General features: G+C 40.5%; 1 protein-coding gene across 1 annotated transcript in view; it reads left to right on the top strand.

Moving 5' to 3' along the window:
• aopep (aminopeptidase O (putative)) overlaps positions 1–15590 on the top strand; it is an 81411-nt gene extending 65821 nt beyond the window's left edge. The window contains exons 15-18 of the mRNA XM_083911858.1: positions 494–610; positions 6172–6258; positions 6424–6572; positions 14933–15590. Coding sequence (XP_083767984.1) covers positions 494–610; positions 6172–6258; positions 6424–6564 — 345 coding nt within the window. The 3' untranslated portion in view covers positions 6565–6572; positions 14933–15590. The remainder of the gene's footprint in view (positions 1–493; positions 611–6171; positions 6259–6423; positions 6573–14932) is intronic.
• Positions 15591–15905: the final 315 nt, after the last annotated feature.

Here is a 15905-nt window from a genome sequence, read left to right as displayed (position 1 = left end):
AATATCAAAAAAGATAACTTCATTGCTTTGTTTCACTTCTCTCTCTGCCCTGGATTCAAATCCTAATATATTCCCTTCATCTGTCCTCTTTTGCCTATTTTGTAATATTTCCCAGTTGTACAAGATTTGCTTGGTTTACCATATTTATTTAATCATCATTTCAGCTCTATTTTATTATGCTACAGTTTCTTCCGTTTGAAAGGATGCATTAATTGCCTGACTTACATTGATGTGTTTTTTCATCAAGCCTTTCGCAGCACTGAAAATAAGATATATTAAACTTTAAGAAGATAAAGCAAACATTAATGTGTTTGGGAACAGACTCCCGGCATGTAATATTTTAATCATTTTGTTGGTTTAGTAATTTAAAACTGCTGGTGTAAGGGAGATGTGGCTCTGTTTCCCTCATAATATCCAATAATATGTCTCAGTATATTTTATGCGGTTGTACAAATCCACTCCATTAATCCCATGAATTGTTTTGTCTCCTAAGGTGACGTCGGAGCAGCTAGTGATGCTTTTAGAGCTTCTGCTCGAGGAAGAGGAGTTAAATGTGGCAACAATACTTGCTCTGCAGAAAACTTACAACCTACGGAATCAAGACGCTGAGGTACGACCACACACACACACACACACGCACACGCTCAGACAAGCAAGCATATGCATCCAAGTTCCATAATCTCCTCCAATAATGAAATGAAGGCTGTTTCCTCTCCCTTTCCATCCCAAAGCACACCGCTTAGTAATGTGTAGTAAATTCTGCGATAATAGCAGCTCTCTTCTTTACAGCCACCATTACTGACTAAATCCCACAAGTATTCACTTCATGTTTTAGTGCTGCACAAAGTTCCTTAATGGTACTGTTAATGATGTTGTGTGTGTGTGTGTGTGTGTGTGTGTGTGTGTGTGTGTGTGTGTGTGTGTGTGTGTGTGTGTGTGTGTGTGTGTGTGTGTGTGTGTGTGTGTGTGTGTGTGTGTGTGTGTGTGTGTGTGTGTGTGTGTGTGTGTGTGTGTGTGTGTGTGTGTGTGTGTGTGTGTGTAGTTCCTTTCTGTGTTTGTGCTCTGCAGCTGTGTGTGTGTTGCCGGCTGAAGAGTTCTTTAATGTACAGCGCCACCTGTAGTGTGAAAACGCTGCTGCGGCAGAGCCCGTAAACTGTCCACACTGACCTCCATGGTTACCACATGGCTCGCCTTGAAAAGAAAGATTTGATACATATTTAGTTTTTTACAAGTTCTTATGAATTATATGAGCTGTTTTGTTGGGGCAGTAATGTATGTATAATGGAGCTCAGATGTTAAGTGGCCAAGTGAGCGGTTATTTTAGTCAATCCAGACATCTTAAGTTTCATCTGAGGACATTTTTATTATTTACATTCCAAACTCAAAGTCAGACCACTCCTTCAAGTTCTCACAAATAAAAAAAAAAGTTGCTGCTAGTTTAGGATTTTAAATGTATTTATGTCAGTTTGTTTCAGTGCCTTCATTCTGTTGTTGATGTTATTGTCTTGCACTTCATTTTAGTAATTAACCTTGTGGTCAACAAGCCGAGGCCACTTTGCGTTTGGCCTTAGGTCCAGCTTTAGGTTTAGACCTCTTAAGTCAGACTTCCTGGCAGATGAAAAAAGATTCTCATCTGCAATTTCCAGGAAAAACTTTCAGTGTTCGCTAAAAATACACAGGGCCATTATGCACATAGCCCTGCATGGAAATACACACTTTCTCTCATTCATGCACACTCCTGAACGCACCTGTCTAAAGGCAATGGTCCTGTCCTAATGTTAGTAATCTCATCCAGACAAGGTTAATCACCTACGTCTCTCCTTATAAATGTGTCCATTTATTCTCTTTCTCCCTCTCTCCCTTTCTGGTTCCTGGTCTGATTTGTATTTGTCTTCTCACTCAGCTTTTCTTTGTCTGGTCTCTTTAAATTAGTCATCTGTTTAAAATGCTTGACATACCCAAGACTGAGTGCAATTCAGCCTCTGTAACCCCTCACTGTTTACATCATATAGAATAAGAGCTTTTCAGAGTGGATGAATATTGAATTATAAGAGTGATTCTTATGGCTTCTGAAGGGCTGTTAGTAATATGTCGACTCAGAATGCATTGTGATAAAACATTACACTGTATAATAGAATTGTATTTTCGGTGCATACTGTAAAAATGTCTTGTGATGATGAATCAGCACCACATTAAAGGGGTGGTTCAGATTTTTGAAGTGGGGTTGTATGAGGTACTCATCCATAGTCAGTGTATTACCTTCAGTTGATGGCAGTCGGCACGACCCCAGTTTGTTATTGTGTGCTTTTGTTTTGCGTTTTTTGGGGGTCCAAATTTTTTTAGCTGTCGTGCCAGTACTCCTCCCTGCTTCTCCAAACTGGGGGCCTTTTTAAAGACAGACTTTCCGGCGACTCCCATCTACTGTTTGAGTCTGGTCTTGCAGAGAGCACAACTTCCTAAGGTGAAGTGTCATTCTTAGCTTTTCCCCTGCGTAAACTTAAGGTAAATCGGGGAAAATATTCTTAGTATAGCATACACTTAAATTGATATACATATATTTATTTATTTTATTTTTTTTAGGTGGCTAAAATACTTATTTTCTAATCTACTGTAGGTAATACACTGACTATGGAAGTACATAAGAAAATCAAAACAATCTCTTTAAAGACAGATTTTCCTAAATTTCCCATTTAATCAGATTTATTTATCCGTTTATACGGTATTTTCTCTTTATTACATCTTAATCAGTCTTAATCTCTAAATCTCTCTCTCAAGCAGTAGAGATAAGTTTATAGTGATACGCTGTGTAGTGAATGTGATAAAGACGCTTGTACCTAGGTTTAAGGTGCTGAGAAAACTGGCGTACCAACTAAAGTTTTTGTGTGTGATTTGCATGACTATGTTTACATATATTACATTGATTATGTAAATGACAGTGAAAGGAAATATGTGGCTGACCACCAGTGTGCTTGCAGTGGGACTGCTTTGTGAACAGCATGCGTGTGCGTGCGTGCGTATGTGTGTTTGCTTGCGCATGTGTATGTGTGTGTGTGCGTGTGCATGTGCGTGCGTCTGTGAGCCGGCGCATGTATAAAAGAGAGTGCATGACTTCCCATTATTTTCATATGAGCCTCATGTGATATGAGATGCTGTGTGACTCTATGTCTGGGTTTGCATGTATGTGTGTATGCACATGTGTAGTTTCATGAGCGCATATCTGATTTTGTGAGAGCGCACATGCAAGCTTATGTGTGTCGAAGGCCATCTGTTGGTCCAGAACACAGGACACATGCTGTTTGCGCCCAGGTTAGGTTTATTCCTCCAGTGACTGGAGACATCACTGGATCCCATTGAGTGTGGCTCCACAACAACATGTGAAGCAGAGGAGAAGAGGGTTATTAAGAATAAACCAAGGAGTGCCTTGGAAAAAAATGAAAAACTCAAGTTTATCTGTATGGCCACAATAACACTCTTATTGGACCTCACAGACTGGAAACAAAAAATTGCTCCTCAAGTTAACAAGAAAAACTTCACCAAAAGAAACCACTAATGGGAAAAATTAAGAAAGATCACAGAGGAGGGAATCCCCTTCCAGGCCTAATATGTGCCACTGTTCAAACAACTAGATAGAAAACAATGATGGTAGCTATAATTACATAGTGTCCTGAAGCACAGATCTAACATCTAAAATAGGGCAAATAATGAGTTTATTAATCGATTAAGGGAACGCTTTTCAGAAAATCTGTATATGAGGCTTTGTTTGGGCACCCATGCTTAAAGTATGTGGACAAGTCAAGACTGCCATGGCACTGCATTTGAATCTTCACTGCTTGCGTTTACGTGTCTGTCTTGTCTTTTAGATTCTTTGTCTTTCATGGTAAGTGCGAGCACACACAGAGTATGTTAGTGTATGTGTCAGAATCAGTGGCTGCGGTGGAGGGTAAAAGAGGGGTAGGGGTGCAGTAATAAATGAAGGAATGTCACTGTGTTATTGCATGTGCTGTCAGAGAGAGAGGCCTAGCAAGAGGAAACCGAGTAAAAAAAAAGGGTAAGGAGAGGTGCACCAGGCAGCTGCTCTGCCCCAGGGCTCTCCCCAGGAATGTAACCCAGCGCAGGGAACAGCTGCCGGGTCTACACAGGCCAGAAGGACAGGGCTGGCACCAGAGGGTACACATACTGTACACACTTGTGCACACTCCCACATTCGTGAACACAGACACACACATATCCTTGTCTCCATGAGGGTAGGAGAGCATGCTACACTTAAAGGAGCAGTGTATATGATGTAGTGGCATCTAGCGGTGAGGTTACAGATTGTAACCAGCTGAATGCCTCTCCCATCACCTCTCCCTTTCTTTGCTTACAGTAGAACCTAGGGTGACCTTTAGGTAACGGAAAAACACGAAACGCCCTCTCTAGAGCCAGTGTTTGGTTTGCCAGTTCGGGGCTACCATAGAAACATGGCGGGCTCCGTGGAAGAGGATCTGCTCCCTATGTAAATACAAAGGGCTCATTCTAAGCCAACAGAAATTATTAGTTTCAGGTGATTATACACTAATGAAAACATAGTTATGAATATTATATTCAATTTCTGATAATACGTTCTGCTTAATCCTACACTCTGCTCCTTTAATGTTTTCCCTTTGCTTTGTATCATGTCTGATTTGGGAAAAGTCATGTTTATTTAGTAGGTTATGTGTGGCTCTTCTAAATAGAGCATTGCTCAGTCTCCATTCGCATGCTGCATAAACAGGTGGTGGGCAGAACAACATTTCTGGCACAAACAACAAAAGAGTGTATGAACACTGTCGCACAGCACTCATGTAGATCCATTTGGCTATTTTCTAGAATACTACATCAAAATGAATATTTGTAGAGCTGTAGAAATGCCCAAAGCTTGAGCAAGCTTGAGCTTGGTCACTGTACTCTCCAAAGACTAGTTTATTATGCTGAGTGAGTGGAGTTAGTTATAGAAGAGTTAGCCACAAAAAAAAGCAGCCAAGGGAAACTGCCAGGCTTTATAGGAGTGACAGTGCTTAAAGATAAAGATTTTTCATCTGGATTTTTTTTTTTTATCGCTCTTCCGTCTCTTTTCATCATCTTTTGTCGGTGTCCTCAACAAGAGTGCATCCATATATACATGTGCACTGTGTATCCACTCCCACACACAGACACATACGTGCACGTTCATAGCAGACGATGAAGGATGATGGCTGAGGCAGGGACAGAGCCAGTCTCTGATCTCTCCTGTAACCGCGGCAACAGGGCTCCTATTGATCCTCTGGGAGAAAGGCCAGGCAATAGCTTTCACGCACACAAATACACACATACAGTGAAAACAAGTTAATACACTGAACACACATGCAAGTTGTCAGAGAATTTAACAGAACTTTTAAACATGAACTTTAGATTGAGATGGTTTCCTTTCTAAAGCAAAGTTCACGTCGGTTAATCCTCAGACTCTGGATGAATCTATTCATTGTCAGTGGAGCAGCTTCTAGCTTTGTCGCTCAGCTTTTCAGATGAGCCGTTTGTCTTTTGTTACTGACACTGAAGGGCCCTGTTCTTCAAATGTAGCTTATCACATTCAGGCTAACAAGCAAATCAGGCTAAACTAATTCTGTTTATTCTCATCCAGCTAAATTGGATCTTTGAAAGCAGACTGAGGATTGATTTGTAAACCCTTGATGAAGTTATTTTGGGTAACAGTGCGCTCTTAATTTGAAAAAGAGGCAACATTAATGGAGAGTTGAAAAAATAAGCAACATTCATAAGATTAATTAATGTGTGAGTGCACTGGTCAGAAACTTGAACATAAAATAAATACATTTTACATTTTGCATCTACTTTGGTTTCTTTTATTAGTGGTAGAAACAATGTTAAAGAGTTTTTTCCCCCTCTATCTTCATATTGTATCATGGCCATTATAAAGAAAGGTATGGGTAAGTGCAATTTGTTGAGTCAATGTGTATTAAATTTAATCTCTTTTATGCCTAATACTTTAATCCCCTTTTCTTTGATTTCTTGGTTCTGTGTTGGTCAATACCGGCAACAATTTTGCCAGAAGTCTCTTAAATAAGAGGTGTTTTATCACAAGGTCAGATTTAAAATAAATATTTGTGTGTCTCAATTAATAGTTGTTGTATTTTTTCCACCTGTTTTGGCTTCCAGGTCCAACATCGCTGGTGTGAGCTGGTGGTCAAACATGCGTACACTCCGGCTTACAGAGACGTGGAACACTTTCTGGTTCATAACCAAGTAAATGGACACAGCTGTTGAAAATTTGACACAATGAAACACTTGTAAAACACTGGTTCAACCATAGAGAAAAGCCTTTAAACTGATTTATGGTGTGTATGTGTGTATATGTGTGTGTGTGTGTGTGTGTGTGTGTGTGTGTGTGTGTGTGTGTGTATGTTGCAGGCCATGGGTGTGTATCTGTATGGGGAGCTGATGGTTCAGGAGGACTCTGAGCAGCAGGCTTTGGCCCGTCGCTGCCTCTCATTGGTCCAGGAAGAAATGGACCAGTCGGCCCGCAGAGTGGTGGAGGAGATGGTCCTATGATACTGGAGGTGAAGTGTCCCCCTTAGCTTTTCCTACCTTTTGTGTGGACCGTGCTGTATCTCATGATATTTTATGTCCTTGGTAGTATTATTTCAGTTAAACTGAGATGCAAAATGCAAATATCATCTTCTTCTTTTGCACTTTTATTTTGTTCAGCAACTGTGCAAATCAATCATAATTTAAACACATCTGTTTAGGTTTTGTGTGGAGGTCAGGCTAAATATTATGATTCTTCTTTTTAAAAAAAGGATATCATACACATAAAGTACAATATTTCTATCATATATCTGACCTTTTAGTCGACCATAAAAGAAAGCTTTGTGTTGGATTGATCCTAAATCCATCTGCTCCAGTAGACAGTCCACACTTGGCTACCTTTACTTCACATTCCTCTCTGATCCCATTGAGTGTGTGTGTGTGTGTATGCATATGTGTGATTGTAGACTCAGAATGGGGCCTTTTCTGTGGTTTCACAGCAGCGCCATCAGGATGTGTTTGTCAGAGAAGGAATTTGGGAATGTGTTCCTCAAACAAACGAGAGAGGGAAGAAAGAAAAAGAGAGAGAACGGGTCAGCGAAGGTTTTCTGAGGGGCTCAGGGTGGTTTCTACTCGATGTGGGGTGAATTTAATACTGTTGAAATTCCTCCTGTATGTATGCACGTGAGTGGATAACCTCAACTATCACCCATTGAGCTTTTTGGCGACTCAGAACAGTATGGGGTTTATTGGTCTCATACTGAAGAGAAAATAAGAGAGAAATGTATGGTTTAGACGGATAGACAGAAAGAAAAGGGAGGAAAAGAGAGTGAAAGGGAGTACTGTAGTTACGACAGGTCTCTTTGAAACTGCTGATCTTTTCATAACAGTCCCGCTATTACTGACACTAACCTTTAAATAATGAGGGCAGGAAATTAAATGGATCTTGGCAGTTGAACTACAGTAACCCAGCTTTTTGTTCAAAGCTTTCAAACAATGCAGTAGTTTACTATTGATAGAATGCTACATACGGTATATACCAAACAGAAATACAAAACCCAAAGTTATTAAATTTATGATAAAGCAGTGACGAGCAGCAAGCTGAAACAAGCAGATGTCTGGTTACATTACTAATGATGTGTCTGAGTTGCATCGAGAGGTGTGTATTAAAACCACTCTGGCATTTTTTTTATCTAACTGTTTATCAAAAGTAAGAATGTATGTACACTATAACTTAGTAAAACACATTGCACCATGCAGTTAAGTTAAAACCAAGTGAAAAAACTCCAGTACTTTAAATGACCACTTGAGGCTGTCTCAAAAAAGGAGTCGGTCCCCATAGACCATCATATTAAAATGCCCAACTTTATAGCAGCAAAAAAAACATGTTTACAGCCTAGTGCAATAAATATTTTGGCCTCAATAGCTTATTTCACTATTCATGACGATTGTACAGGAGGTGAATTTTTATATAACTTAAGCTCAAAGTTATGCATAATTAAGGGTTGTCCACATTGAGTACTTTATAACTATAATAATACTATAATGATAACGGTGCGAGCAGCCATACTGATGAGAGAGAGAAAAAGATTTCAGTGGTAGCCTACACTTTCTTACGCTTTACTTATTATTATATCAAGTTTGAATGTGACACTGTAAATCCGGACAGATTTTAATTGGCTGTCAGTGTTTGTAGCGGTCATCAAATTGCTCAGAAAGTGATCAACGATATTATTCACCACTGTCATAGTTACATTTGCGATGTGGACTCGATGTGGAATTTTTTAAACTATATAGTTATAGTTATAGGTTTGTTTGAGCTTCAGTTTGGCTCTTTAGAAACTCATGGGTGACGTCACAGAGTACATCCATATTTTATTCGGCCTATGGTTACGTAGAGTTTCCACTTAATTTATACTAGTGTAACTGTGTTAGAAAGATGGGTTAGACTCAATATTTTCAGCGGGGAACATTGTGATTGACAACAATACATCCCCAACAATGGCACAAACTTCTACATTAGTCCCGTCCCAGTTCAGCGAGTATATGTTTAAACAAGGAGTCTGTGACCTTGGTCAACACAGGCTGAGTCAAAAGGAGCTGCTAAATACTTGTCCATGTCAACCTGAGTGACTTACAGCACTAAATCCTTTTTTAGGCCGTGACCAAGCCACGTCAAGACAGGCTTTTATCTTCAGACACGCACACACGCACATACATACACACCCACCCACACACACACACACCCACACCCAGGGAGAGACAGACAGCTTTATGCATTTGTGCAGGATGTGAAAGGCTTACTAGACAAGTGCTCGGCATCTGGCTCAGTCCTGATAAATCTCTTCGACACACACACTCGCACATACAGCACACACACATATGAAGCATCTATCTGTCTGTGCCCGCAGATCTTTTGCCATCATTCTTCATGCACTCACTCACTACACCTCATTGTGGAGCCCCCCTACATGTACAGGCGGACTCAAACGGAGCCACTAAAACACCTTAAAAAGAATAGAAGAAGAACAGAAGCATTTAGAAATTTGTATCCTAACTTTTACAGTACTATTGCTTCCCCTTGGGCTGAACCAAACAAGCCTCTGTAAACATCAATGGATCATGCTGGTCAACTGAGCTCAGGTCAAGATCTCTCTCCAATTAAAATGATGGATGAACCAACCTCCTCACTTGTGTTTCATATTGCACTGTAGGGAGATGGACTTATGTTTTACTGCTCAGTTTGTGTGCCCCCACCATCCTTTTCTCAGTAGAGCAGTCCTCCCGGTACCCTCTACACCCTCACACACACACACACACACACACACACACACACACACACACACACACACACACACACACACACACACACACACACACACACACACACACACACACACACACACACACACACACACACACACACACACACACACACACACACACACACACACACACACACACACACACACACACACACACACACACACACACACACACACACACACACACACACACACACACACACACACACACACACACACACACACACACACACACACACACACACACACACACAGACACATCATAGTACAGTGGGATTAGGCTGAGACAGGCTGAGAGGGTTTTAACTGAAAACAACATGTCCGTCAAGGTGCACTCCCTGCTCTGTGTTTTTAAACCTAAAAAGCACAACCCTTTAAAAGGAGAAGGGTGGTCTCCCCCTGTCCTTTTTTCTTTTTCCCTCCCTGCTCACTCCCTCGTTCTTTTCTTCCCCCGGTACATGCCTCTGGAATCCCTCTTGATCCGCTTAATGAGGGGCATATCGCCGGGTTAGCCAAGCATGGCGAATGAGAGGTGGAGAGGGGTAACCAAGGAAATAGTGTAAGAGAGAGAGAGACGGAGAGAGGATCTACAGGTCTCGTCTTTCATGACTGCGCTCTGATTGCAAACGTAAAGGGGAAAGAGAAGAAGAAAGGACAAACAAAAGTTTGAGAGATTTTCATTTCTAGGTGTTGCAGGATAGCACTGACCTTGAGGATGAAGTTAGAGGAAGGGGGGGGGAGAAAGAAAAGAGAAGATCTTTCTCTTTCATGTCTGGGCTGTGAGGGTTCCTGGCGTGCTGATTTGTGACTTATGATAAAATCACATTGCCAGGGATTACCACACAGCCCTGACCCAGCCGGCTGCCATGGCAACCACAGCCCCTCCTACACACACACACACACACACACACACAAACACACACTCTTTCTCTCTCTAAATGTTTTATTCGTCTCCATGAAGAAGACATCATGATTATCTAAGAGTGTGTGTGATTTGAGGAGTTGAATGATTTGGAGGTGTGGAGAAGAAAAAGGATGATGAGGAAACCAGAGGGTCTTGATGTGGGTGTTTTGAAAGAGAGAGAGTGTGTGTGTGTGTGTGTGTGTGTGTGTGTGTGTGTGTGTGTGTGTGTGTGTGTGTGTGTGTGTGTGTGTGTGTGTGTGTGTGTGTGTGTGTGTGTGTGTGTGTGTGTGTGTGTGTGTGTGTGTGTGTGTGTGTGTGTGTGTGTGTGTGTGTGTGTGTGTGTGCGCGCGCACCTTTGTGCATGCATGTCAGTCTCCCAGACATGTTTTGTATCCTCTCTCCAGCCAGGCACAGAGCTTAGCTGATTGGTGAACAGTGATTGATTTCCTCTTTGTTCACAGTGGCTAAGTTCTGCACCTGAGGAGAGCATGACCCAGACAAGCAGACAAAGGAAGACAATGAATAGGTGTTCCAGAAAGACAGAAAAGAAATGTTTTTTCAAGTTTTTACAGTGCCGGTTGTGCTTTTGTGTTCAATGATCTAATGTGTGTTTATACGATTCAGTCACAGAACTCCTTCCCCTTTGTCTGTTTTCTTGCTCCTTACTTGTTTGTCCTGCATCCTCTCGCCTTTCCCTTCTTCCTCTTATCTCGTTTCTCTCTTCTCCTCCCGCATTTTCCTTCAATTCGATCTAACCTCAGTCAAAATAACTCTCCTCTCTTCCAGACTCACTTGCATATCTGTAAAACTTTCAACTGAGATCATCTCACCTAGAAGAAATAAACACACAATACTCCTCACAAATTCAAAACGCTGTGCAACATTACTAATGAGTGCCGCTACACACTTTCCTGGTTTGCCCGTTGTTCTTTTTCCCCTTCTTTCATCTTCCTTCCTTGCTCTCTACTTGTGCCCCTCTGCTTCCGTCTACTTTCGGTTACGTAGTATAAAACATAATCCTGCATGATGCCGGTTTTCACGCACTGTAGTTCTAGCGAAGGTGAGAGCCAAGTGCCTCAGGAGAGAGACAGTACTTCCAGTGCTAATGAGGCCTGAGGAGACCCAAACGCTGCTTTATGCTGCTGACAGACATTTCATCAATCTGGGAGCAGTGGCTACCGTCATCACCCTCATCATTGTCCTTCACCTCCTCCACTATTCTCTCTTGCTTACAACAGACACACTGTGTCCCAGATTCATACTACGGTACATACTAATTATATACAGTATGTGCTAAATACATAATCACAGGGCCTGTTCAAAATAACATACTAACATACTCTTCATACTTATTTTGATGTAAAATAGTGTGGTCCAACTGTTTAGTGTGTGGATTTTTTTGTGCATGAGAAAAGCCTGGAGGTATACTAAATTTCCATAATGCATTTTCCTGAGTTCCAAGTTACTTATTAGCTGACATATACACCGATATCGATATATCTGCAATGAGCTAATATCATCTAATAAATTGGTACAGCTCTAGCTACTGCCAGTAGTCACTTAGCTAAACTTAGCATACAAACTCTGTTTATACTATGACTAGCAACATCCACCTACAGTGCCTCTAAAGATCATTATTAGCATGATATGTCTTTATTTATTTGTCTTTGTTTAATCTATGCAAAAACTAAAGTTATGAGTATATATGAGGTTTCAAGTATTTCCTGTTCAACAGTACATCCTGTTGTCGTTCTTCTCATGTAACTCTCGACAAGAAAGTATATTTCCAAATATGTCAAATTATTACACTAAATGACTATTTAATTTGAATAAAGCAGGGTAACTTGTTAAAAAAAAGGTTGAGAGGGGTTTCAGAAAATCACTGCTCAAAGTCATCCTTTAAGTACTTAAAGTGCTTCAGGTTTTAAGCTTCAAATCACTCTGGCAGTGAAAAGTGCCCGCCGTGCATTCCTGGCTGATATGTATTGATTTCTGATCTAATCTTAGCCCGAGGAAGCAAGATACAGAGATCCATAAAGCAGACAGATTCTCACTGAACACATTTCCACACTATGAAGGGAAACAAGACTCAGGCGTCAAAGGATGGAAATCTTGCAGCGATTTTAAGGGTGTGCCGTCATTTAGGGATGTCAGTTTCACTTTAATGGGACAATTAAGTGTTTCTACAGTGGATTTACTGCATATGTGAGCTTCTCTTGTTTTGTCTCAGAGAAAAAAGGCTTTGATCCTGTAAATAAAAGGAACAGGAATTGTGAAATGGGTCACACCACATGCTTTGTTTCAAATGTCCGTGTGTAATGAGAGAGGGTTTAAACTGTCTCACAAGAGGGTTCCGGGTTTGAGCGTGGGTTTCCTCCCACAGTCAAAAAGACATGCAGGTGTTAGATTAATTGATAACTCTAAATTGGCTGTACGTGTGATTGGTTGTCCGTCTCTATATGTCAGCCCTGTGATAGTGTACCCCGCCTCTTGACCAGTGTCAGCTGAGTTTGGTTCCAGGTCCCCGCAATCCCCAATAGTGCATGGATGGAAGTTTTAAAACACGAAAAAAACAACAATTTAACAAACTTTCTCAGCAATGTTAGCAGATTTATCTTGCAAGTTTCTATTTAGCATGCCCCGTCTGCCAACACAATGATCAATAAATCTCAGTCTGTCTCACTTGCCCCAAATTTTATTTTGGAACAGTTATGCAACAACCTCCATTTACATCTCAACACCAAAACAAAAAATGTATCATCCATTCTGTCAATGAATCCAGCTGGACTGAACAAAATCATGTATGACTAAAATACTGGCCCATAGTTACTTGCTGTATAACCTTTGTTTGCCGTGATGTTTAGTTCATAGCTAACTAATGCAAAGCTATACTTTTCTGGACCGATCACTCCCTAATCAAAACAGTGACAGATGGCCGGAAATGTATTTTCAAACTGGTCGGTCCTTTTTTGGCAATCAGAATGTGGTAGGAGGTATTATAGCGCTCTTTATTCACAACGACAAAATGGTGACTAAACGAGGACAGATGTGTGAATTAGAAATGAGGGCCATGTGGAGCCTGCCATTTTAAAACCTATATTTAGCCCTGTTAAAAGAGTAATGACCATCAAAGGCCTGTAAAAGAGACGAATTGCCATCAGAGCCAGTATCTAAAAGGTGATTTGTTACACTCTAATGGGAGGGAAATGGTGCTCTGCACATCAAAGGACAAAGAAACATTGTCTAAAGACACAAAAATAAACGTATTCGACCAAAAACCGTCTTCTCTTCATGCTACTACACTTGACTTATAGTCTCTTTAATGACAAGAATGTTTAAAAAGCTGCTGTATTATATTCTAATTCAAAGTAAATGTTGGCAACTTTTTCAATTTTAAGTGATGCAGTATATATGCTCCTCCGAGGAGGTGATGGAAAGTGATTTTGATGGATTCATAGTTGGGAGTTTTATGATCAGACTCCTTTGTTTCATGCCAACAATGTACCAATCATTTTGGATAGCTCCCGCCATCCAGCAGTGGGGAGGCTTCTACTGTGTCAGGCACACATCGCCGGCGAGTGAAGTCCCACAACTGTTTGAATGAACCTACAGCAGGGTGGTTTCTTGTGGGTTTGGCAAAGCTGTCAGTGAGTTGGCATTGCTTTTTGGTTCATTACAGATACAAGAAGACAGGGAAAAGTATGTGTTCGTAGCCTACCAGTTCTTCGTGAGAGAGAAGAGAAATTTGGGCTTGGCTTCCTGTGCCTACTGAGCTGATAATCAGTCCTATACAACCACTGGCTCAGTTCAGCAGGAACAGGAGTTCAGTCCACTCACCACCAAACCAAGAGCAAACACAAGCACTGGTCTCAACACATTTTTAACAGATTTTACACGAGAGTCTCTGCTCTGTTGGACAACTGATCTACTAGAGATTTTATTTCGCAAGATTTCTTTAAAGGATTTGATAAATGGGCACTTTCATTGTGGTACCACAGTTTACACATGGCATGTGCATTGCCGTCTAATGAGCTGCACTATATTTCAAGAGATGACTTTATATAATGTCATGCATTTAAAGAAGAGTTTCCGTGAACTTTCAACTATTTTAGGACAAAACTATGACCATGTAATTACAATATCTTTGGATGTTTAACTGTTGGACTGAATGCCTGGAAAGCTTTCTGACATTTGATAGATTCAAAATCACTTTTTTTTATTTACATATTAAGAGAATGTAAAAAAGAGTTGTTACATGCAACCCTAATCTTGTATGCATGAGCATATATAAATTGCACCAATGATATTTGCCGTAAGATGTTAAAAATGGTGTTGGTATTACTTGGTTTGTCCCCCCATAGGGTACTGGCATTTCCTGATCAGTACTTTTCTTTAAGTTCATTTAAGAGATCCTTATGAAAAACTATATTGGTTGATTTCTTTTTTTATCAGATTTTTAAAACTCAAATATGGACATCCACCTACAAACCCCAGTATCAGTCAGGTTGTGTCTTCTAAATGTGATAATTTGTCTAGACTGAACTCACATGGTATTCAGTGTTTGCCTTCACGTCGGGCAGACACCAACGGTTCAGCCATAGGATTGTAGATATCTACCAAATGTTCTGTAATGCTCCTATTTGAGCGTGTCTTTCTCTTCCAGGTTTCCGACTACAGACAGAGATGACAGGAGTTTGGCACACGGAGCATAGGAGGGCCCAGTGCTCCCCTCCTCTTCCTCTGCAGGAGAGGGGATGCTGCAGAATAGCTCAACAGTGTGAACACCAAAAGGCTCTTAATCTACAGCCAAGACCAAATGGCAAGGTTTAGAGTACAACAGTTCCATCCATTCAAGTCTAAAGAAATAACTGGTATGTTTCAGCAAATAACAAGCCAGTTCTAGTGATATGCAAGGTTTTTGACTTCATTAATGCTGCGGTAGGAGAGACACATGACACAATTTCACCTGTATTAAAATGATAGATACTAGGGAGAGATTCCATAGATGGACACTGCACATCCATCAGTGTTAAAGAACCTGAGCTGATGTGTTGAAGTTAGTTTATGTGTGTGTACGTTAACTAAGCTAATGTTTATTCTGAAGTCATGATCTAGTTCGTTAGTTAAGACAGGAAATGTTTCCAGGTTAGTCATGTTTTTAGTTGCTGGAAATAACACAAACTCTCAGGGCATTTCTATACATGTAAAGTATTTTTTTTTCCTTGTATATTTTAGGTAAAAAATGTTCATGTTAAAATAAAATGTTTTAAAATAAATGCATGATTTCTTTTTTTAGTTTATCCCATCACTGAAGGAGCAAAACCTGAACATCGTTTGTACCTCATGCCTGTTACACTGATTTTATATGCAACTAGGTACACATATTATACTGTAACTAGATTGACTTCAGATTTCATTTACATCTGTATGACTGAATTACACATTGGTTGTATCTCATGTATCCGGGTTGAGTGAAATCCGAATAGACTTTTTGTATACAAACTCAGTGAAGAAAGTTGGATGTGAGATTTCTGTATTAAAAAAAGCTTCCTGCACAAACTCTGAACTAATCTGTGATGCTTCACCAGAATCTCCTCTGCAAGAGGGCAGACAGGTGTTTGATGTGTTGACTTCAA

The sequence above is a fragment of the Echiichthys vipera genome (assembly GCF_963691815.1).
Source record: "Echiichthys vipera genome assembly, chromosome: 4".
Taxonomy (NCBI): Eukaryota; Metazoa; Chordata; class Actinopteri; order Perciformes; family Trachinidae; genus Echiichthys; species Echiichthys vipera.
This window is presented reverse-complemented; position numbering and strand designations above follow the sequence as displayed.